Source organism: Oryctolagus cuniculus, chromosome 13, assembly GCF_964237555.1.
Source record: "Oryctolagus cuniculus chromosome 13, mOryCun1.1, whole genome shotgun sequence".
NCBI lineage: Eukaryota > Metazoa > Chordata > Mammalia > Lagomorpha > Leporidae > Oryctolagus > Oryctolagus cuniculus.
In genome coordinates this window covers 18,287,769-18,312,458 of record NC_091444.1, presented here as the reverse complement: position 1 = coordinate 18,312,458, position 24,690 = coordinate 18,287,769, and the positions used below count along the sequence as shown (strand labels likewise).

General features: G+C 43.7%; 1 protein-coding gene across 22 annotated transcripts in view; it reads right to left on the bottom strand.

Moving 5' to 3' along the window:
* Nucleotides 1-24,690, bottom strand: part of PPP1R12B (protein phosphatase 1 regulatory subunit 12B) — a 215,740-nt gene that overhangs the window by 79,423 nt on the left and 111,627 nt on the right. For 21 of the 22 annotated variants that reach the window (XR_011381332.1, XR_011381333.1, XR_011381336.1 and 18 more), the window contains 5 exons: nucleotides 17,637-17,727; nucleotides 13,841-14,044; nucleotides 10,989-11,178; nucleotides 10,796-10,908; nucleotides 9,780-9,821 (listed from right to left, as the gene is read on the bottom strand). Coding sequence is in view for 15 of the 22 variants with exons in the window: in XM_008268574.4 (XP_008266796.2) it covers nucleotides 9,780-9,821; nucleotides 10,796-10,908; nucleotides 10,989-11,178; nucleotides 13,841-14,044; nucleotides 17,637-17,727 (640 nt within the window). In the remaining 7 variants the exon portion in view is untranslated. Of the gene's footprint in view, nucleotides 1-9,779; nucleotides 9,822-9,851; nucleotides 10,704-10,795; nucleotides 10,909-10,988; nucleotides 11,179-13,840; nucleotides 14,045-17,636; nucleotides 17,728-24,690 lie in introns of those variants that run through there. The other variant, XM_051820469.2, reaches the window with a different exon arrangement.

Genomic DNA, 24,690 nt, shown 5'->3' with positions numbered 1-24,690 from the left:
ATCTGAGTCTGCCTTACTTATTCTACTCTACATGTACGATTTTCCATATACTTACACCTTTTAACATACTATTTACTATACACATTTATTTCATTAATTGTCTGTATCACCCACTGGAACTAAATCCCACAGGAACAGGGCTTTGTGCTCATTGCTGCATTCGCAGAATCTGGAAAAGCACCTGACCACAGCAGGCACTTAAAGCACTTGCTGAATGAGTAAATGGGAAGATGTGTATAAATAGGGAAGTCAGGACAAAATGGAAACTGCATTTTGTGGCTTTTGGAATTACAGACAATTCTGGGGCATTTATTTCTTGTTAAAGTTGAAAATTAAGCTTTGTTGGGGCCAGCACTGTGGCGCAGTGGGTTAAAGCCCTAGCCTGAAGCACCAGCATCCCATATGGGTGCCAGTTCTAGTCCTGGCTTTTCTGATCCAGCTCTCTGCTATGGCCTGGGAAAGCAGTGGAAGATGCCCCAAGTCCTTGGGGGCCCTGCACCCACGTGGGAGACCCGGAAGAAGCTCCTGGCTCCTGACTTCAGATCGGCACAGCTCCGGCCATTGCGGCCATCTGGGGAGTGAACCAGCGGATGGAAGACCTCTCTCTCCATCTCTACCTCTCTGTGTAACTCTTTCAAATAAATAAAATAAATCTTTAAAAAAAATAAAATTAAGCTTTGTCAGAAAGTTTTGGTTGTATTCTCTCCTTATTTAGTTTGAGAACCTTATATGTATTGCTTGTCGTTTTTCCAATACTTTCCCAATAGATGTCTTCATAAGCAAGTACCAATGCATTTTGAGGGTGATTTGTAACCCAGACCTGCTGGTTCTATTCTTGATTGAGAGAGCTACACTGTGAACTTTGAGGGTAAGGTTTCAGTGACTTTATTCAGACTGAGTGCAACCTGATTTGCCTAAATGCAACAGGGATCCTGGGGGGTGCAGAAGGAATACTTTCCTAATAAAAGAATGGAATTTTTACTTCCTGACAGACATAACTACCCACCTATGTCAAGGACAGCAGAATAGCCATGATCTACCCATTGAGCCTTGATACCCTGAGTAGGCTTTGAACTTGTGCTTCAAGAAGACATTCCTTCACTCAAGGAGGGGAGATGCTACTGGCAAGTCAATTCGAACATGTAAGCTGCTGAGTAAGAAAACCACATGGATGAATAGGTCACAAGAAGGACGTACGCCCTCATTTCAGGTCGGCTTCACTACTGGCTGAGAGCTTTCCTCATGCAGGGTGCAGCAGAGATTCATGTGTTTTCTAATAATTCTGAACTCCTCTGGGCTTCTGTTTTCTTTACTATAAAATGAGGCCCCTGACCCAGTTTGCCTCTAAATTCCCTTTCAGCTGTACTTGTCTGATATGGAAAGCTGGGAGACTAAGACCTTCACACACTGAACTGGGTTCTTCCACAGCTCCTTGAACACAAAAGCCAATCTGTCTCCGGTGCAGCTTCTCAGAGCACCATCCTGCTTGTTCTCCAGCATCTTTCCTGGGCCACTTGTGCCCTCTAGTGATGGATTCAATTACACAGACAACTGGCTTGGGAAGCTGTGCTCTGGAGAAGTCAATGAGGGAGAACCAACAGACAAGCAGTAGTTAAAGTTCATTGTGCAGTAAAAAAGTAGGCAGGCCAAAGACACAGGTTAAGAAGATGGAACGAGCTCTCTGCTGTGGCCCGGGAAGGCAGTGGAGGATGGCCCAAGTTCTTGGGCCCTGCACCTGCATGGGAGACCAGGAGGAAGCACCTGGCTCCTGGCTTCAGATCGGTGCAGCTCGCCGGCCATAGCAGCCATTTGGGGGGTGAACCAACGGAAGGAAGACCTTTGTCTCTCACTGTCTAACTCTGCTTGTCAAAAAAAAAAAAAAAAAAAGAAAAGAAAAGAAAAAAGAAAGAAGATGAAATGAATCCAAACGGCCATCACCTTCTGTGTGTGTGAGTGACCTGTTCCTTCCACAGCAAACATTTTATGCAATGACCACTACAGGGGTCCTCCTTGCCATCTATGATCCAGCTGCCATGGCTTCAGCTATCAGAAGGCAGCTGTTATCTGGAAATGTTAAATGGAATACTCCAAAAATAAATAATTCCTAAGTTTTAAACTGCAGATCATTCTAAGTAGTGTGATGAAATCTCATACTATCCTATGCATGAACCACCCGTTTGTCCACTGCACACCCACTCCCCACCGAGTCACTGCGTCTCTGTCCTGCTCATCAGACTGACTGCTGGGTACTGCAGTGCTCGTACTCAAGCAACCTTTATTTTACTTAATAATGGCCCCAAAAAGTGAGATACTCAGCAGACTCATAGAATGGCGGATGTCCTAAATAGCACTCTGGCCTCAGAATCAGCCCTAAAGGCACTCGGATCTGGCTGAAAAGCCCATGAGAGTATTTCAGGCATGGAAAGCCAAGACACTCTGGCAAAAAGATCTCTATGAGTGAGATCCCAGTGGAAAGAACAGGTCTTCAAAGAGGGAGGTGCCTTTCTCTGAAGGGAGGAGAGAACCTCCACTTTGACTATGACCTTGTCTAAACAAGATAAGAGTCGGAGAACTCAAGGGGCTTCCATAGCCTTGGAAACTCATGACTGGTGCATAGGGAGATTACTGATGCCATAAACAGGAGTGTCAATTTGTAAAGTCAACAACAGGAGTCACTGTGCACTTACTCCTCATGTAGGATCTCTGTCCTTAATGTGCTGTACACTGAGGCTTAATGCTATAACGAGTACTCAAACAGTATATTTCACTTTGTGTTTCTATGGGGGTGCAAACTGTTGAAATCTTTACTTAATGTACACTAAACTGATCTTCTGTTAAAAAAAAAAAAAAAAAAAGAAACTATCAATTCCCAACTTGACTCTCACTGGGATTAAACATGACAATAGGTCTGATCTGATTTCATCATCATTTAAAAAAAAATCATCTATTATTTTTCACTTTATGTTTCTGTGTGGGAACAAACTGTTGAAATCCTTACTTAAGGTATAATAAGCTGATCTTCTGTATACTAAGATAATCGAAAATGAATCTTGATGTGAATGGAAGGGGAGAGGGAGTGGGAAAGGGGAGGGTGGTGGGTGGGAGGGACGGTATGGGGGGGAAAGCCATTGTAACCCATGAGACGTACTTTGGAAATTTATATTCATTAAATAAAAGATAAAAAAAAAAAAAAAAAAAAATAATGGCCCCAAAGCAGAAAAGCAGTCCCTCTGGCAACTATAAAATGTGGTTATTATTGTTCTATTGTTATTACTGTCAGTCTCTTACTGTGCTAATCTTTAAATAAAACTTTATCATAAGTATGTACATATAGGGAAAATATATATCTGTAGGGGTCACTTCTATCTGAGGATTCAGGAGTCTACTCAGGAGCTCTTAGAACATAACCCCCAGTAGGAGGACTACTGTGTAGTAAAGAAAACACCAAACGTACTCTGGAATCTAAAAGCATTTCCAGGTGTGGGGGAAGTATTCCTCTTCCTAAAATCAAGAGTCTATTTCTTTTTCATTTAGCAAAACAAAGGATCTAGAGCACCATGATGTGACTACCTGTCACATCCAGAATGTGGCAGTGTCACTGGTCCATGAATCTACTGAAGGGAGGGGGTTTGACAGAAACCATACACTAGTTAGGCTTAAGCAAAGTCCCCAAGCCCTCAAGGCACACTCCTCAGTACTACCAGGACAGTGATGCCTGGTCTCTCTACCATATACATAGCATATGTATTTCCTGACCATAAATCTTCTCTGTATGTAAATATTGGTGATATAAAGGAGGAAATGGCTTTCAATGCCGTCAACTGAGATTCAGGCTAAACAACAGAAGGTCTTCTTAACCATACCGCTATTACTGCTATAGCAGTAAGAGATTAAAGAATCGTCTTTAGAAATCTAAGAAGGTGGACAACTCTGTATATTTTTTAAATCATTAGGGTCTAATCCTGAATAGAGGCATAAAATATAGATAACAACCACTGAGTTTCCTTTATACCCTTAAAGGTAAATATTATTCAGGGCCGGCATTGTGGCGTAGTAAGTGAGGCTGCTGCCTGTGATGCTAGCATCCCATATGGGTGTTGGTTTGTATCCCAACTGTCTGGGCCCTGTGACACGCACATGGGAGACCCAGATGAAGTTCCCAGTTCCTGGCTCTTGGCTTCAACCTGGCCCAGTCCTGGCTGTTGCAGCCATCTGGGGAGTAAACCAGCAGATGGGAGATTCTGTGTCCCTTTCTCTGGAAAAAGATATGATGAGCCTTTAAAAAAAAAGAGAGAGACAGCGAGAGAGAGAGAGAAGGAGAGACAAAGATATAAAGATCTTCCATCTTCTAGCTCACTTTTCAAATGGCCACAATAGCCAATGCTGGGCCACTTTGCAGTCTCCAAAGCCAGGAGCCTGGAATTCCATGTGGGCGACAGGATCCTAAATACTTGAGCCATCATCTGCTATTTCCCAAGCCCATTAGCAGGAAGCTTGATAGGAAGTGGAATAGCCAGGAATCAAACTACCACTTCAATACAGGAATGCAGTTGTCCCAAGTGGTGACCGAACCCACTGCACCACAATGCCTACTGTGCTTGAGGAAGCTTTCTTGTGTTTTTTTTTTTTTTTTTTTTTTAAGACTTATTTATTTATTTGAAAGTCAGAGTTACAGAGAAAAGAGGAAAACGAGAGAGACAGACAGACAGACAGACAGACAGAAACAGAAAAACACAGAGAGGAGATCCTCTATCTACTGGTTTACTCCACAAGTGGCTGCAACAGCCAGGGCTGAGCCAGGCTGAAGCCAGGAGGCAGGAGCTCCTTGGCAGAGGCCCAAACAGTTGGGTGATCTTGTGCTGCTTTTCTCAGGCCATTAGTAGGTAGCTGGAATGGAAGTGGAGCAGCCAGGACATGAACCAGTGCCCACATATGGGATGTTGGCATTGTAAGTGGTGGCTTACTCTGCTACACCATGATGCTGGCCCTGAGGGAGTTTTTTAAGGTGATGAAAAAGTTCTATATCTTGATTTGGGCTATGATTATACTGCTATATCCAGGTGTCAAAACTCATCAAATGGTACATTTAAAATCTGCACTTTGGTGTGTGCAAATTATATTTCAGTTAAAAAAAAATGAGGTCAGGGGCTGGCACTGTGGCATAGTGGGTAAAGCCGCCGCTTGCAGTGCTGGCATCTCATATGGGCGCCGGTTCGAGATCCAGCTGCTCCACTTCCAATCCAGCTCTCTGCTATGGCCTGGAAAAGCAGTGGAAGATGGCCCAAGTGTTTGGGCCCCTGCATCCATGTGGGAGACTGGGATGAAGCTCCTGGCTCTTGGCTTCAGATCGGCACAGGTCCAGTCGATGCGGCCAGTTGGGGAGTGAACCAGCAGATGAAGACCTCTCTCCCTCTCGCTGCCTCTCCTCTCTTTGTATGACTCTGACTTTCAAATAAATAAATAAATCTTAAAAAAAAAAAAAAAAGGTCAGAGTCTTGGTAAGAGTTAACTTTAAAAAATTATAGACTTGGGGCCAGCACTGTAGTGCAGTGGTTTAACGCCCTGGCCTGAAGCACCGGCATCCCATATGGGCGCCGGTTCAAGACCTGGCTGCTCCTCTTCCGATCTAGCTCTCTGCTATGGCCTGGGAAAGCAGTGGAAGATGCCCCAAGTCCTTGGGCCCCTGCACCCACGTGGGAGACCCGGAAGAAGCTCCTGGCTCCTGGCTTCAGATTGGAGCAGCTCCGGCTGTTGCTGCCATCTGGGGAGTGAACCATCGGATGAAGATATCTCTCTCTCTCTCTCTCTGCGCCTCTCCTCTCTCTGTGTAACTCTTTCAAATAAATAAATAAATCTGAAAAAAAATTATAGACTCGACCATCTTCAGGAGCAGGCTACAGGAAAGACAGGTGCTGGTATGACTTCAATAGCAGATACAGGGCCTGGCGTGGTGGCACAGAAGGGTAAGCCGCACTTTGACACGAGTGTCCCACATTGGAGCAACAGCTTGAGTCCCAGCAGCTCTGCTTCTGATCCAGCTTCCTGCTAACGCGCCAGGGAAGGCATGGCCTAACTACTACTTGGGTTCCTGCCACTGCCACCCATGTGGGAGACCAGGATAGAGTTCCCGGCTCCTGGTTTTGGCCTGGCAGTTACAGACATTTGGGAGGGAACCAGTCAATAGAGGACCTTTATGTCTCTCCCTGTCTGCCTTTCAAATAAATAAATCTTTAAAAAAATAAAATAGCAGATTTAGGTTTACACAACCAAATATCAAGGAAACACAGAATGACCCTGGCTTCTCGGCAGTGTCCACGACAATCAGCTAGGCCAGTTTCCCCGAGTCCTCCTCTGGTGGCTGATGTGTTGCTGCTGAGGTGAGTCGACTCTGCTGCTTGATGGATGGACACGGACATGGGGGAGAGTGACCACAAGACACTACTGGTTTTCCTGAAGTAGAACTGGAGCAATTTATACCGGAGCATTACCAGGTATATAATCTCCGAGTTCATATTTATAATGGCGTCATGCCTGCTAGCATCAGTAGAGTGCTCGGGGGAGAAAAACAGTGTGAGTTTCATTCACATATACTGGAGTAAAGAAGCACGCAAACAGACTTTTACAGAAAGGACGCCTCCCCCTGGGCTGAGCACCATCTGTCCCTTCTGCACTGTTGGCACCTCGAATATGCTTGTACCAACCCTGACTTGCCCACACAAATTCCAAGCAACCAGTCCAGAGATAGAAGGCTGTTTTTCTTACATTCACACTGTAGTCTCCTTGATACATGGAAAACACTACCAGATGCCTCAAGCTTTGGATGAGTATTTTTCAGCCAGACAAATGACTTTCACAAGAAAGCTAACAGTCTCAGCTTTTCTGCACCAATCCCCAAGTCTTGTCTATGATTTTAAGTCAATGATTCTAAAATGAAATTCTCAGAGAAGCGCTGCATTAAGATCATCTTAATTTTTCTTACTCACTGCCCTAGGCTAGGATTGTCCTGTACCAAGAAGTTTAGAAAAGTAGAGACAAAGATTTTCACTGACAAAGACATTTTATGACAACAAAACCTTCCGTTCATAATTTCCTGGATTTAAATGGCTTGTTTAACCCTCGAGGGATCGCTGCCCATTTCAATGCTCCATAATCTCTTACTCAGATTCTCTGTTTAGATATCTTACAAGCCACAAAAGGAGATTTTCTTTCTTTTTTCTATCTTTAAGATGTATTTATTTATTTGAAAGTCAGGGTTGCAGAGGAGAGACAGAGAGAGGTCTTCTATCCATGGGTTTGCTCCCCAGATGGCTGCAATGGCCACTCTGGGTCAGGCTGAAGCCAGGAGCCAAGAGTTTCTTCCAGGTCTCCCACATGGGTACCAGGGGCCCAGGGATGTGGGCCATCATCCACTGCTTTCCCAGGCCATTAGCAAAGAGCTGGATTGGAAGTGGAGCAGTCGGGACATGAACCAGTGCCCATATGGGATGCCGGTGTCTCAGGTGGTAGTCTGCCACAATGCCAGCCTCAGGAACTTTTCTTCATCCACTCTTCCTGTCTCCAAAAACCTTTCCAAAAACCTTGAAGAATCTAAGAGTTGCTGTTATTTGTGTGAGTCAATACACACACACACACACACACACACACACACACTTCTACCCAAGGAAACCTCTCTATGCTATTTCTACACAACACAATTGTGTAGAAGCAGCCCAGCTTCAACCAGAGGTTGAAGGAGCTTAACTAACAGACAGGACAATAGCAATATACTATTTCTATCTCCTCTGCTAAAAATGAGTTCTCAATTTTCAGTATGAGTTTATTAAATATAATCTAAGAACATACTTCCAATAAACAGTAGGGTACAAAAAGGACATCTTTTATACAATGTTCAACAGAAAAGCACATGTATTTAAATTAATCTAGTCAAAAGGAAATTCCTTCCTTTCTGAGAATTAGTACTGAAAAAGAAAACTACCAGCTGGGGGCCTGGACACAGTAGGTTAATCCTCTCCCTGCGGCGCTGACATCCCATATGGGCGCCAGTTCTAGTCCCGGCTGCTCCTCTTCCAATCCAGCTCTCTCCTATGGCCTGGGAAAGCAGTAGAAGATGGCCTAAGTTCTTGGGCCCTTGCACCCACATGGGAGACCAGGAGGAAGCTCCTGGCTCCTGGCTCCGGATTGGCGCAGCTCCGGCCATTGTGGCCAACTGGGGAGTGAACCAACAGAAGGAAGACCTTTCTCTTTGTCTCTCCCTCTCACTGTCTGTAACTCTATCTCTCAAATAAATAAATAAAATCTAGGGAGGGAGGAAGGGAAGGAGGGAATAAGAAAACTACCAGCTGAGGCAGGTGCTGTGGCACAGCAGATTAACGCCCTGGCCTGAAGCACCGGCATCCCATATGGGCACCAGTTCTAGTTCCGGCTGCTCCTCTTCTGATCCAGCTCTCTACTGTGGCCTGGGAAAGCAGTAGAAGATGGCCCAAGTGCTTGGGCCCCTGCACCCATGTGGGAGACCCGGAAGAAGCTCCTGGCTCCTGGCTTCAGATCGGCACAGCTCCAGCCATTGCAGATAACTGGGGAGTGAACAAGCGGATGGAAGACCTCTCTCTCTCTCTCTCTCTCTCTCTCTCTGACTCTCTTCTCTCTGTGTAACTCTGACTTTCAAATACATAAATAGATCTTAAAAAAAAAAAAAGAAAACTGCCAGCTTTCTACGGTGTTTGAGAGGTGTATCGGGGTCTAGGGATCTTCAGGAAAGCTGTGCCCCATCCTTTTACTGCAGAGAAGAGCTGGATGCCGGAATTTAAGAAGTCAGAGATGTGTAAGAGGCCGGGTGTTTAATTTCATTTCAGTCAGATATAAACGACTTTTGAACGCCTGGTGTTTGCATTCTCCATGCACATGTTCCTCTCTGTAGAGCTGATCTGTATGAAATGGTGCCTTGACTGCAGATGCTAGAAACCATCTGGCCTGCGTCCCCCAGCCTCCTCCTTGGCTTCACTCCCTGAATTGAGGCAGTGGTACAGCTGGACCAGACTCAGAAGGTCATCTGCTTCTCCATTCGATGACACCTTGGTGGCCAGCACCGTCTCTATGGGTTTTGTTTAGGTGAATTCCAGGCCCAGGGCAGAAAGCACTGAAGCCCACTTGGCCATCCTAAACATTTCCTGAAGAATACAGAACTGCTGACCCATCAGAAACTTGGACACTTGGACACTAACTGAACATGAAACCGGACCACATAACCACTGTGACTCCAACCTGCCCCTCGTAGCCTTTATTCCCTTTCTTCCAGACTCCTGCTTCCTGGAAGCCTCCTTACAAACCCTAAAACACCCTCACCTGTCAACAGGTGAAACATTCTCTTTCCTTTACCCTCAAACCTTGTTCTTGTTATTTTGATTCAGCACTGGGGACAGGGATGGAGCTTTCAGAAACACTTAAGGGAATTGGTAGCATTTCTCATTTTTCTTCAAAAGATTTCTAAGTACTTCACATAATCTAGTAAGATATGTTCAAGAAAGAAAAAGACCCGTTGACAGTGTTAGAGATCAGCCACAGACAGAGAAAAGTGTTGGAAACTTGTTCAAGAGCACTGTTATTACACATGAGAAAATAATACCACCAGTAACACGTGCCACAGCCCTCCAAGAAATGTCTATCTTCCAGCTCCCCCTCAACCCAAATTTGCATAGGGCCTGTTCTTTTTTCTACCAAAATTGTCTGCACAAGAGCAAGACTGAGCCTGGAGGGACATGCCTCATTGGCTTGTCACTTACCCATGCTTCTTTGACCTCTTCAGAGACATCAGTTGCATCCTCCTGAAAAGGAAGGAGAAGGAAAAAATAAGACAATCATCACAGATACCCCTGAAAGCAACCAAGTCAGCTCCCATCAATTATGCATGTTGGCAGGGAGGACTGACTGCCAAGTGATGCTCTGCCACTGCCACTCTTAACAGCCGTCACCGCAGTCAGCAGAGCGATGTCACCCGGGGTCAAAAATGTCAAAGCAAACCACAGCTGGAAAAGGGGCATCTTGAAGGAAGACAGAATTAACTTCCTCTTAGTCAATAATTAGCAGTCTGCTTGTCTTTATACTTTTACCAAAAGAACAGCTTCTGGTAGATGACTCCTACTGTCTCATTTCTTGTCTCTAACTTTCAAATAAGCCTGTGGTAAGTAGGTTCCTCTTGTTCAAGACACTGGCTCCTGGATTTTTAAACTATTAGTAACAAGGCTGAATGAGAAAGGCGCAGAACAAGATATGAGAGAGGCACATTAAAGTACTGAGTGTGTGTTTAAAATTACTAGGTGTAGGTGTATCTGTCTGTATTTTAAAGTCAAGGTTAATCTGTCCACATTATTTGTTCTTTATTCTCTACAAAAGAGTAAAACCGAACCAAATGAATTTGCCTTGCTTACAGACTTTAAAGTCCTTGAAATCCTTGCAGCTCTTTGCTTACATGTGATAATAAGATGTTGTTGACTATATGACTTTTAAGGCACTGCTAAAACTTGACACTTGTTATATGTTTAGATGTAAATTTCCAGTTTTTTTTAACTCGTCACCAATTATTTACCTAGTGCCTACCATATGCTTAGCACTGTTCTAGGAACTGGGTATCCAGCAGATATCCACTAAGCGAGTCCTTTACTAGTTAAATCCTTCTTCTCTCCTCCTCAGTAACACTTCTTGACAATCTGCAAGATTCAAGCCACTGTGTGGGACTCCTTCTTTTGAAGTCAAGGCAGCTGCGGTAACGACATCCCCCAGCAGAGACCAATCCACTTACATCCTTTGTCCAGAAATTGATGCCCGTGCCTCTCCGCCGCTCCTTGGGCCGCCTCCTCTCTCGGATGGACAGCCTATTAGAGGACTGACCATCCAAATCTGCTTCTTCACTCTCTGGCCGAGACAAAGCAAAGGATGACTCAGACTCTGGGACGTGTGCGCTGAGCGGGGCCTGCACCTGAGGCTCTACTTACCGTTTCTGTCCATTTCTTTTGCAGGTGCAGCGTCTGCAGTTGTCTCTGAACTCTCAGATTCAGGGACTGAAGATCTGCTTGTTCGTAATAGATGGGAACTGGTGTAGAGTGAGGGTCTCGAAGCAGAAGGAGACACTGGGGTTGTGGGTTTGTCTGGCTGAGACGGATACCTCAAGCGACGGTAAATAGGCTGGAAATAATCCACGGACGAGATGTTAAAGGTCAAGTCTAATCAAAGGACAAGGACAACAGGTTTATTCAAAATGGGCTTTAATTAAGAGGCTTTATAGTAACTGATACTCAATAAATAACCACTAAACCGAAGTTAGTAAAATCACCAGAAAAAAATAGCTTTTAGACTCTTTTTCTAAGAATATCATCATGTTAACAGCATTCTAGGCAAATTTCTTCTAGACAGATCAAAGAGCACTAGATAACATGAACTATGTTAACAACCATATTTTTGACCTTGGAATGAAAATGGAAGAATGATGGCCTTTTTCAGATGAGGTGCTGAAAGAAAAGGTTTATGTAGGAAAACAAACAGCTCAGGAATGTGAAGTAGAAGGAGGGATTATCTGCAAACATAGAGCAAGTGTGTACTCCACCAACTTCTGAATACTTGACCAACTTACCATAACCAAGCTTACTGACACTTTTTAAAAATTCCTATTTTCACCTTTGAAGTTTTTTTCCCTTGAGAGTCGGGACAGATAGAGTCTGACAATAAGCCTTAACTTGGTTTATTGCAGATGTGGAGATAAATTCTTATTACATAATTTACAATGTAAAGATTATATATCTTTTTGTTTATAAATTATAAAGACTGGGGCCAGTATTGTGGCACAATGTGATAAAGTTATGGCCTGCAGCACCAGCATCCTGGCTTTTCTACTTCCGATTCAGCTCCCTGTTAATGTGCCTGGGAAAGCAGTGGAGGATGGCCCAAGTCTTTGGGACCCTGCACCCACGTGGGAGATGTAGAAGAGGCTCCTGATTTCAGATCAGCCCAGCTCTGGTCATTACAGCCATTTGGGGAGTGAACCAGGGGATGGAAGACCTCTCTCTGTCTCTGTCTCTATCTTTCTCTGTTACTCTTTCAAATAAATAAAAATAAATCTCTAAAAAAATCATTTAAAAAATAAATTATAAAGAGGGGGGTATGCTTGGTGCAGTGGTTAAGATGCCACTTGGGACAACCCATACTGGATGCCTGGGTTCAAGGCCCAGCTCTGCTTCTAATGAAAGTCTCCTGGGAGACAGCAAGTGATGGTTTAGGTATGACTCCCTACCATCCATGTGGGAAACCTAGATTGAGTTCCAGGCCCCTAGCTTTGGCCTGGCCCAGGCTAGATGTTGCAGGTATTTAGGGAATAAAGCAGCAGATCGAAGGTCTCTGTTTCTATTGCTCTGCCTTTCAAATAAATTGAAAAAAATAAAGCTTCCCTCTGATCAGAGAGTGAATCTCTTTCAACATTAATAAATAAATAGAAAATAAATAGACAGAAGCAACAAAGTATAGCAAGCCTCAGAGTCAGAGAGAACTTGGTTCACTCTAGCTTCAACACTTACTGGCCGCATGATCTTGAATTAGTTAGTAACTTCTCTGAGCCCCAGCTTCCCCATCTTCCTCAAGCAATACAGGGAAAACACCTTCCTCAGACAGAGTTCGGAGGATTAAGTAAGATAATATGTGTTGGGGCTGGCGCTGTGGAGTAGCTGGTTAAGCTGCCACCTGCAGTGCCGCATCCCATCTGGGCACCAGATCGAGTCCTGGCTGCTCCACTTCTGATCCAGCTCTCTGCTATGGCCTGGGAAAGCAGTAGAAGATGGCCTAAGTCCTTGGGCCCCTGCACCTGCGTGGGAGACCCGGAAGAAGCTCCTGGCTCCTGGCTTCAGATCAGCGCAGCTCCAGCCGTTGCGGCCAATTGGGGAGTGAACCAGCGGATGGAAGACCTCTCTCTCTCTCTGCCTCTGCTCTCTCTGTGTAACTCTGAATTTCAAATAAATAAATAAATCTTTAAAAAAAAAAGATAATGTTTGTTAGGGACTTAACAATATCTGGTAATAAGTATTCAGTGAAGAGTAGCTCATAAAACAAAATACACGACAGAACCTCAACGACGGGACCTCGCCAGTCAGTCAGAACAAAGGCATTGCTTTCTCCTGTAACTACAGTGACCACAAAATGTAGGAGTCTAAACCAGGACACCTCTGAGATAAACAGAAGTGGGAATGCTAACTGACACAGACAACAGGTGTAACTGGAACCATCTTAGGTGACACCTTGACTGCAAACTCTTTTAGAAAAATGGAACATAAATTAAAATGCCTATCCAAGTGTCCATCCCAACAGTGACAGCACGGAGGGCTTCGTAAGGTCTCAGATCTGCAGGAGTCTGGAGACCAGCACACTTGAATTGAGAGAGTGATCTGTGGAGTCAGCCTGCGTAAGCGCGTCTTAGCTGTGTGAAATGCTGGGCAAACCACTCAACCTCTCCATGACTGGATTTCTTCACGTATAGAAAAGGAGTTGCTGGGAGGGTTAAATGAACTCATACACCGCAGTGGCCGGCATAAAGCCAACACACAAAAAGGGCTCATATTTTTATTTTTATTATACCATGATCTCTCTTTTTAGGACAGAAAGACATGTATTCAAAAGCATTAGTTAACTCCCAGAGAAAAAGAACAGTCACTTAAGGACTGATATCCTTTAAAGTCTTCTTTCTCCGGCATGCTACCTGCTCTGCGCTGTCCACTGAGAGACGGCACACAGCACTTGAATTACCAGCAAGGAGCAGATCCATACATGAACCACGCACAGTACACCGCCAGCACGATGGGCTCACCTCGTCATCCAGGCTCCCGCCCCAGGGCTGCTGACCCTCCCCAGCTTCCTTTGCTGGGGCTGCTGAGGGCTCATGCTTCTCAGGGCTCTTCTCCAGCCCTGCGGTGTCCACAGGCTGCTCACCAGGCTGCTCCTGAGCTTGCCTCTCTGCCCTCGACCGGCTGAAAGTCCTTTCTGCTTCTTGAAGGTCTGTCAGCGTAACACCCTGGGAAAACATCGGAGCACCAGGGCAGTTTCACACCAACCAGGGGCTGACTGGACGAGTGAGCAGGGACGCTCTCCCAGAGAACTAACAGTTATCAAATCCCACATAAAATTCCCCAAATGCCTAAAGGCCATATCAAACAACATATGCTTAAAATAAGCTCCTCAGTGTGCAAAGAACCCAGGCCTGAGTTTAGGTACATTCAGAACACAAAATTTCAGCTTTTCCAATGTGATCTCCAGAAAATAGGTCAACACTGATGTCTGCCTGTTATATATATACTTCTTTCATAACAAAGAGTTCTCAACACTTTTATTTGAAAGCTCCCTACTTTCCCAAGATCAAATGCTGACCAAAAGAGATTTCTCTGAATGGCAGAGATTGGAAAAACTTAGCATTACCCATAGAAAGAAAAATCACACTCAAAAAGGTGGCAATTCAGAGCTGGTCTGGAACAACAACTAACCCCCCCACAACCCTGTATTAGCTTTTCCGTAACATCACTTCCTAACCCTAGGGATCACACAGAGATGTCCCAACAATTCATGCCCTCCCTGGGTCATAGAAGCAGCAGGACTGAAGAAAAGCAAAGGGTGAGACACCTGTGCAGAAGGGAGAAAAGCTGTCAGGAAGAGCAGGGCTGATTCCAACTCGAGTAGTTGTGCGTTCAAGTTCTCAGAAGAAGCAGTCCCAGAGCTAAGGCAGTTGATCAGGTACCTTATCCACAATTTTGCTTTATTTATTTTTTTTTAGTATTAATTCATTTTCTTAAAGAATTAAGTGTTTTAAGCATGAGAACTACAAAGACCAATCAATTATCCTCATCAAGAATCTTTTAATCTACTGGAAAAGTCATAAGAAAATGAGTATAATGAGAAAATCTAAGTACTCAGACAGAAACACACAAGAGGAATACCTAACACTGGGTTCTGAAGGTAGGGAAGGGACTTGGGTGGCGAGGAGGACGATAGAGGCAGAGAGAACCTGTGCAAAGACACAGAAACAGAAGAGGCCACGGATGATGAATTTGGCAAATCTGAGGCACACAATGAAAGAGGGAAGTTAAGGGAGCAGAATGAGGAGAACAGGCAGAGGTGAGGGCGTGACAGATCTTACACGCCATGCTAGGGAGCTTGCATCCACCTTTAGGACAGACACTTTTCTGGGCACCAGAAGTCCCTCTGACAATCATGAAGACTACTGAGAATCGAATACATTTGTCATAAAAGCTACGTGCACTTTTCAAGGAGTTCATAGACCCCTTCAAGTTCTGATGTGTGCCTTCACCTTGTACTGAATCCCTGTGAGATATCTGTGTGTTCCAGTTTCTCCCACCTTCAATTCTAGGTCCTCCTCCAGCTACCTCCCTATCTTTTCTCACCCCTTCAAATATAAAGTTGAAATCATCCTAGAATACTTTATATTCTCCTAACATTTATTCCTCACTCACTTATTTATTCAATAAATATAAATTGTTTATTATATGCTGGGGAAAGGATGATGAGAAAAATTATAGTCAGTTTTCTTATTCTCACCCTTTAGGATGGCTATTATTAAAAAAAAAAAACAAACATAAAGCAAGTGTAGGTGAGGATGTGGAGAAATTAAAACCCCGTGCATTGACGACATAATTGTAAAATGGTACAGCTACTATAGGAAACAGTATGGCAATTCTTCAAGAAATTGAATGCAGAATTACCACAGGAACCAGTAAATTCCATTTCTGAGTATATACAATTGAAAAAAGAAAATGAAAGCAGTACCTTAAAGATATATTTGGACAGCCATTCTCATAGCAGTGTTGTTTACAATAGTCAAAAGGTAGAAACAACCCAAGCGCCCATCAACAGATGAAAAGATAAAACAGGGCACATGCATACAATGGAATATAATTCAGCCCTATAAAGGAGGCAAATCCTGATCCATGCTAGAATCTGAGCCTGAGGACATGCCACATAAAATCACCCAGACAGAAAAGGACAAATACGAGTACTCTATGACTCCACTTGTATGAGCTTCCTAGAGTGGTCACGTTCATAAAGACAGACAGAACGGCACTGCTAAGAAGAAATGGGGAAATGGAAGGGGAGAGAGAGTGGGAAAGGGGAGCGTTGCGGGTGGGAAGTCATCGGGGGTGGGGGGAAGCCAATGTAGTCCATAAGCTGTACTTTGGAAATCTATATTCATTAAATAAAAGTTAAAAAAAAAAAGAAGTAATGGGGAGTAACTGATGGACACATAGTTTCATTTTGGCAAGATGAAGAAACTTCTAGAGATCGATGGTGCTGACAGTTACTCAACAAACTGAATGAACTTAATGCCAGCAAACTGTACACATGAAAACGATGAAGTTGGTAAATTCTATGTTACGTATATTTTGCCACACAAAAACAAAACTAGAAAAATACGGCCAGTCTTAATCCTCATGGAAGTGACATTCTAATAGGAGAAACAGACTTGCAAATGGAATCACCAAGAAAAACGACAGGAAGAACACTCGGCCTCAGGAGTTGGGGAAGGCAACAAGGGTCTCTTGCTGCTCAGGTAATTCAGTGCCCCTTTTAATTGGCCAGTTCTCCCAGTTGACCTCTGTGGTCCTTGAAACTGTTGAACTTGATTTTTCCCTGAAAACTGACTGCTCCTTTCCATGCCACTACTGTTTTCCAGTTTTCTTTTCACCTCTCTGGTTGCTTTTTACTCTGCATCATAGGTTCCTCTCTCTCTGCCTCCTTAAATAACTCTAATTAGTAGCTTTCTCTCCATTCTCACTGCCATTACACCTGAGTTCATGCCCTTGTCATTTTCAGCTTGGACTATTATTAGCAGTTTCCTAGCAAATCTTCTTGTTTCCAGGATTGGCAAATATACTACAACCTATCACTCCCAAAAATTCTCTGTATGCTAATTTTTGCAAAATATAATGTGCACTATATCATACTCTTCCTGAAATTGTTTCAGTGGCTTCCTTTGCGATTCTTTTAGTTGGGAGTGGGGGAATTTTTATTGAAATATCATCCACATATTTTAAAATTCACCCTTTTAAAGTATGTAATTCATTGCTTTTTTTTTTTTTTTATATTCAGTGTTCAGGATCAACTATCACCACAATCCAATTTCAGAACATTTTGATTATCCCAAAAAGAAACCCCACACCATTAGTAGTCACTTCCTATTCTGCCCTCCTTCTAATCCCTGGCAGGAATCTATTCTGTCCTGGCAGGAATCTGTCTCTCTGGACTTGTCTTTTTGGACATTTCCTACAAAGAAAATCATACAATATATGGAGTTTTTCGTATCTGGCTTCTTTCATTTAGCATAATGTTTTTTTTTTTTATGGTTCATTCATGTTGTAGTTTATATGAGTATTACACACTGACAAGGTTTCCATATTCCAAGAATGAACCAATTAGAGGCCCAATCAAAATGACAGGCATGCTGGTCTTGCTTGGATCCTGGAGGAATAGTTGAGAGTGGGAAGACCCTAGGTAGTATAATATTCAACACAGTTAGTGCAGTGGCTGGAATAAGGTACTCATTTTAATATTTTTTCATTGTACTCCTAAGAGAAATGACACTACAGAAAGCCACTCACTTGAGTAGACCTTCGTGTCTGCCGAGCTTGTCTGGAGCGTGCTTTCCGCAAAGACTCTGCTTCTTCATCTCGTACAGGGGTCAGATAGGACCTGCAGAGAGAGTAAAAATGGCAGGGAGGCTATCAGCTACGAATAAAAGTTATAGAACTCAAGATATTATTTGTATTATGCTCATGGAGAATCATGTCATCAGAAAAATAAGGATTTTATTCTTCTTTCTCTATTATTATAACAATGATTTCTTTTCTTGCCTTAATGCTCTGGCTAGAACCTCGAGGACACATTGAACAGGAGCCATGATAGACATTCATGTTCTGTTCCTGCCTTCAGAGAAAAGACTTGCAGTGCTTCATTATTAAGAGTGATTGGTCTGGGGGCTGGCACTGTGGTGTAGTGGGTGAAGCCACCGCCTGCAGTGCCAGCATCCCATTTGGGTGCTGGTCTGAGTCCTGGCTGCTCCACTTCCAATCCAGCCCTCTATGGCCTGGGAAAGCAGTGGAAGATGAGCCAAGTCCTTGGGCCCCTGCACCCACATGGGAGACCCAGAAGAAGCTCCTGGCCCCTGGCTTCAGATTGGCACAGCTCTGGCTGTTGTGGCCATTTGAGGAGTGAATCAGCAGATGGAAGATATCTCTCTCTCTCCTTCTGCCTCTCTGTAAGTCTGACTTTCAAGTAAACAAACAAATCTTTAAAAAAAAAAAAAAAAGTGACTTCTGAGGCCAGCATTGTGGTAAAGTGAGTAAAGCCACTGCATGCAATGCTGGCATCCCATATGGGTGTCAGTTTGTGTCCCTACTGCTTCACTTCCAATCCAGCTCCTTACTAATGGCCTGGGAAAAGCATCAGAAGATGGCCCACGTGCTTGGGCCCTTGCTACCCACATGGGAGGCCTGGAAGAAGTTCTTGGCTTCTGGCTTCACTCTGGCTCAGCCCTAGCCACTGTGGCCATTTGGGGAGTGAACCAGCATATGGAAGATTTCAATCTCTTTCTATAATTCAAATAAATACATCTTTTTTAAAAAATCAAAATGACTGTTCTAAGATTTCTGTAGATTCTATTCATTAAAGTAATTCTCTTCCAAACCTATAGAAAGCAGGCTAAGAGGGTCTTATTGCTGTAGTTACTGTTTAATCATTAGAGTATGTTGAGTTTTATCACATGCTTTTCTTCCCCATTTATTGAGGTTCTTACCTTTCTCTGTTAATATGGTGAATCTCACTGAATAATTTTTGAATGATACAACGAATTTTTTAAGACCCAACTTGGTCGATGCACTTTTATACGGATGCGCTATCATTTGCTCTAGGATCTCCACATCTATGTCTGTGATTGACCTGTGATTTTCCCTTCTTCTAGTATTGCTGACGATTTTGTGAATCATGGTTATGGAAGCTGGGAAATGCTGTCTACTTGTCTCCTGTCTGCAAGAATTTGTGTCAGATCTGCATTTTTTCTTCCTTAAATGATTGGGAGAGTTCACCAATAAAATTCATCAGGGTTTAGAGTGTTCTTTGCAGTAAGGCTTTAAATAAAAGGCTCAACTGTTGAATATACGTAGGCTTATTGGCTTTGGTAACATTTGTTTTTCACGGAGTTTTTTATTTTATCTATATTATTACATGTAGTGGCATAAAACTGTTCATTTTAAAGTCTGTAACAGTAGTTCTCACACTTTTTTGCTCCCAGGATCTTTTTGTTCTCTTTAGGAAATGTTCATTTGGTTTTATTTATTTGAAAATCAGAACATTAGAGAGAAAAAGAACCAGAGGTATCTTCCACCTGCTGATTCACCCCCCAAATGCCCACAGCAGCTGGGCCTGGGCCAGGCCAAAGCCAGGGCCAGGAACTCCATTTGGGTCATCCACATCAGTGGCTGGGACTCAGTACTTGAGCCATCAACTGCTAACCATGGGGAGACCCAGGTGAAGTTCCAGTGTCCAGGCTTCAGCTTAGCACATCCTCAGCCATTTCAGTCATTTGGGGAGTGAACCAGTAGATGGAATATCAATATCTCTCTCTCTCTCTCTGTCAAATAAATTTTTAAAAAAGATTTATTTATTTATTTGAAAGTCAGAATTACACACACAGAGAGAGAGAGAGAGAGAGAGAGAGAGAGAGAGAGAGAGAGAAATCTTCCATCTGCTGGTTCACTGCCCAACTGCCCACAACGGCTGGAGCTGCACTGATCCAAAGCCAGGAGCCTGGAGCCTCTTCCCGATCTCTTACATGGGTGCAGGAGCTCAAGCATTGGGGCCATCCTCCACTGCCTTCCCAGGCCATAGCAGAGAGCTGGATCAGAGTGGAGCAGTCGGGACTCAAACCGGCGCCCATAAGCGATGCTGGCACTGGAGGCAGCTTTACCCGCTACGACGCAGCACCGGCCTCAAATAAAATTTTTTTTTGAAAAAAAATTTGTGAGGGCCATTGCTGTGGCTTAGTAGGCTAAGCTTCTGCCTGTGGTGCTGGCATCCCATATGGGTGTCCATTCAGGTCCCAGCTGCTCCTGTTCTGATAAAGCTCTCTGCTGTGGCCTGGGAAAGCAGTGGATGATGACCCAAGTACTTGAGCCCCTGCACCTGCATGGGAGACCAGGAAGAAATTTCTGGCTCTTGGCTTTGGATCAGCCCAGCTCTGGTCGTTGCAGCCATTTGGGGAGTGAACCAGCAGACGGAAGATCTTTCTCTCCATCTCTCCCTCTCTCTATCTTTAACTCTACCTTTCAAATAAATAAATAAAAATCTTAAAGAGAAAAAAGAATCTGTGGATATAAAAGGCTGACTGCATTCAATTTCCTGTATACCACAGGTCACTTTCATTGGTATTATTCAACAGAACTTTGTATGATAGTGGAAATGTATACTTGCCACAGTCTAATACAGGAGCCTATGGTCACATGTGGCTGTGGGTCACTTACAGTGTGGCTAGTGAGCCTGAGGAGTTTTTATTTGTATTTGATTTTAATTAAAGCAGTCATACATGACTACCGGCTACTGTGCTAGACTGCCTAGCTCTAGATGTCCTTCAAATCCAATTAAGAGATCTTACTGTCAAGCCCTCTCCTTAAACCCGAAAACCATATCCAAATCATAGAACACAAAGCTAGCAGAATTTTGCTATGAATGAAGTTTGTAAGCTAGCTAAGTTTAAAAGCAAATGAGTTCATTTTTCTTCTCAAAGTTCATGCTTTTCTGGTATGTTCCCCACAGGCAACATTACAGTAAACTTAACTTCATGGTACTTTATGGTTTATCAGGTAGTGCTGGGCGCTATCTTCAAGCTATTTATAGGTACAGCAAATAGGAATAAGCTACAGATACAGCATGCTTTAGAGCAACCAACTGCAGCACTGACACTGCTGTTCCCATATGTCTTAACCCAAACCACCCCACACTCCCTCTGGCCCCTTTGACAAACAGAGTTCCAAGAAAACAGACCATTACCTCCTTGTGCAGGCCTGCATAGCAGAATGAAGGTCAAGAGATGCGTGGAGACGAATAGCAAGAAAGGTAAGTGGCTGCTGGGAAAGACTGCAGTCTCAGCACCCGGTCTCCCTTGGAAACTAGAAAAGGCTTGCACTGCCACTGCTATCTAGCAAGCCAGAGGCAAAGCCTGTAATTTGCTAAGAAGCTGCTACTAGGAAAGAGGAGGAGGAGAAATAAGGGGAGGGGAAAAGAGGAGGAAGGCAAAATCTAGGGGCTTGGAAGAGCCAGTGCTGCTGATAGCTCCCAAAATACCATTCCACTTGATGCATATTTTATACACTGTATCAAACCAATCAATATGACATCTCCTTTGTAGACAGGGAGGGAGGAATTCTTCCTCACGTAGAAGATACGGCAGGAGGGATGCAGCACCCTCATTCTGGATCTATTTCATTTGTCCTTGGGCTATCCTAGTTGCTGCATTCACCCAAGTGAGCTGTAAATATGGCTTCACTTGAAGCACAGGCCTGGCCAGCCGGCAAACGCCAACAGTGCTGAAGACACAGATAAAACCACACGACAGACAGAAATGTAGGGGAACTTCAGATCCCCTATCAGTGGGTAAAACGTAGATAGAGGGAGATGGTAAGTACTGCTCAATTTGATAAGGTAGCAACAGACCAGAAAAATGTCTGCATCCAATGTGTCATATATTGAGACAGAATCTGATGTCATAGGTTAGGAAAACTGCATTCAAATGCTCATGTGTCATTTTGGTCTCTTTGCCTCTCTAAATCAACACTGAGATCAGAGCTAAAGCTTAGGCAAGGAACCACAGCCACCACTCCAGTAAGTGGAATAATTCAAGATAAAAAGAGAAAGAGAGGCCGGCGCCGTGGCTCAATAGGCTAATCCTCTGCCTGCGGCACCGGCACCCCGGGTTCTAGTCCCAGTCAGGGCGCCGGATTCTTTCCCGGTTGCCCCTCTTCCAGGCCAGCTCTCTGCTGTGGTCCGGGAGTGCAGTGGAGGATGGCCCACGTCCTTGGGCCCTGCACCCGCATGGGAGACCAGGATAAGCACCTAGCTCCTGGCTTCGGATCAGCGCGGTGCGCCGGCCGCAGTGGCCATTGTGGGGTAAACCAATGGTAAAGGAAGACCTTTCTGTCTCTCTCTCTCACTGTCCACTCTGCCTGTCCAAAACAAAAAAAAAAAAAAAGAGAGAGAGAAAGAGAGGGATTTTCCCTCAGCCAATCTAAGCATTCCCTGAATCCTCTGGACCAGTAGTTCTCAACAGGGTACAAGTTTGCCCCTATAGAGGGCAACAACAAAGAATTACCTGACCCAACATTCAACAGTGCTGAGTTTGCAGGCATTAGGGTCAGCACATTTTTCCTGCAGAGGCTAGATGGTAAATCCTTTAGGTTTTGTGGGTCCTACAGTGCCAAAGGAGTAAAAGATAATACATGAGTGATGGGTAAGACTGGGCACCTCTGCTTATCATGCTACAGTGCAGAGTTCAGCAGCTGCAACACAAATCAATTGGCCTGAAAAGCATAAACTATTTACTATCTAGCCCTTCTGTTTCCCAGTCACCACACTAGGGCTCAAAGAACTCCTCTTGCTGTACAGACAATGCAAATCTGGTGTTTCCGTGACCTACCTTAGATAAATAAATAAAAACTAGATGGTCCTGAATTTTTTCCCTCTGAACATTTGTTCTATTAAAAACATGCCAGCCTCAAGTGCCAAAGCCACTTTCACAAATCCCAGTGCTCTACTTATGTAGGTCACTTTATAGTTAGTTCCTTGGTTAGAGCAGGTGTTACTGATGCCGAGAATGGCAGCTTCATGTTCCAGCAAGGCCAGTCAGAGCTGCTTTACTTCACACCCACAGGCTATACCAGCTGGACCTGGCCAACTGTCTCAAATATTGATCACTGACAACAAAACAGACCAGGACAAATTCAACAGCACCAACATTTCTTGTCTTAAATAAGAAAATTCTGGGCTGGCATTAAGGCTTAAGCTGCTGCCTGCAATGCTGGCATCCCATATGGATGCCAGTTCGAGTTCTGGCTGCTCCACTTCCAACTGAGCTCCTTGCCAACGTGCCTGGGAAGGCAGTGGAGATTGGCCTAAGTCCCTGGGCCCCTGCACCTACATGGAGATCCAGATGAAGCTCCTGGCTCCTGACTTTTGCCTGGCCCAGCCCTGGCCATTGCGGCCATTTGGGGAGTGAATCAGTGGATGGAAGATCTGTCTTTCCTGCCTTCTGTAACTCTGCCTTTCAAATAAAATAAATAAATAATTTTTTAAAAGAAATTCAAGAAAGCCAACAGGAACAATCCAAATCTCAAACACCAGAACAAATGGTTAAATAAATTATGGAATATCCATATATAAAATATTATAAGGACATTAAAAGTAATACAAATACATAACTTGCAAAATATTCATAGCTGGAATATATAAGGAACATATACCAATTTTAAAAAAATACAATGACCTAATAACAACAACTTAATAAAATATACAGAGAACTTAGAAAAAAAGGAAAGCAGAAAAATCTAAAAACATGAAGAGAAAAATGTCACTTCACTGTCAATAAAGAAATATAAATTAAAACAAAGAGAAACTACTTCATCCTCCCTAGATTGGCAAAAATAAAAACACAATAACATTTTAAGTACAACCTAATTATAAATAACTAGACATTCTCAGATATTTCTGGCGAGAATATAAGCAGGAGAATAATCAGGCATTCTGTGATAAAGACACACTCAACCTTTAGATCCAGAAATTGCATTTGGAAATAAGCACCTTAGACACTATTTCACATTTGTTATTATTTATTTGACAGACAGAATTAAACAGTGAGAGAGACAGACAGAGAGAAAGGTCTTCCTTCCATTGGTTCACCCCCCAAATGGCCGCTATGGCTGGCGAGCTGTGCCGATCCGAAGGCAGGAGCCAGGTGCTTCTTCCTGGTCTCCCATGCGGGTGCAGGGGCCCAAGCACTTGGGCCATCCTCCACTGCACTCCTGGGCCACAGCAGAGAGCTGGCCTGGAAGAGGAGCAGCCGGGTCTAGAACCCGGCACCCATAAGAAATGCCGGCACTGCAGGCGGAGGGTTAACCAAGTGAGCCACGGCACCAGCCCCTATTTCACATGTTTATAAAGAAATAAGAACAAGAACGATCTCAGCAGCATTAGTAGAAGTCACACACAAAAGGCCCACATGTCCATCAGCAGAGGAACAAAACCCAAAACAAACTATGGTATAATCACAAACTGGTCTCATAAGTTTAGTACTAAGAACTAGCACTAAAATGCTAATAAGCATCTAAATGAACAAAATGATGAGTAAAAGCAGTAAATTTCAGGATGATATGTACAAAATGACCCATTTTATATAAAGTATAAAAACATATAAAAGAATTATGTACTTGTACGTAAAGAAATAATAAGAATAATGAAAAATTTGAGACTAATGAGTACCAAATCCAAGATAGGGAGATTTCTAGATAAAGAGTCTAGGATAGGAATGGAGAAACAGGGACTTTACAAGGTACTTTTAAAATTGTATGTTGCAGCAAATGTGGCAAAATACAATATTTGATCAAGCCAGGA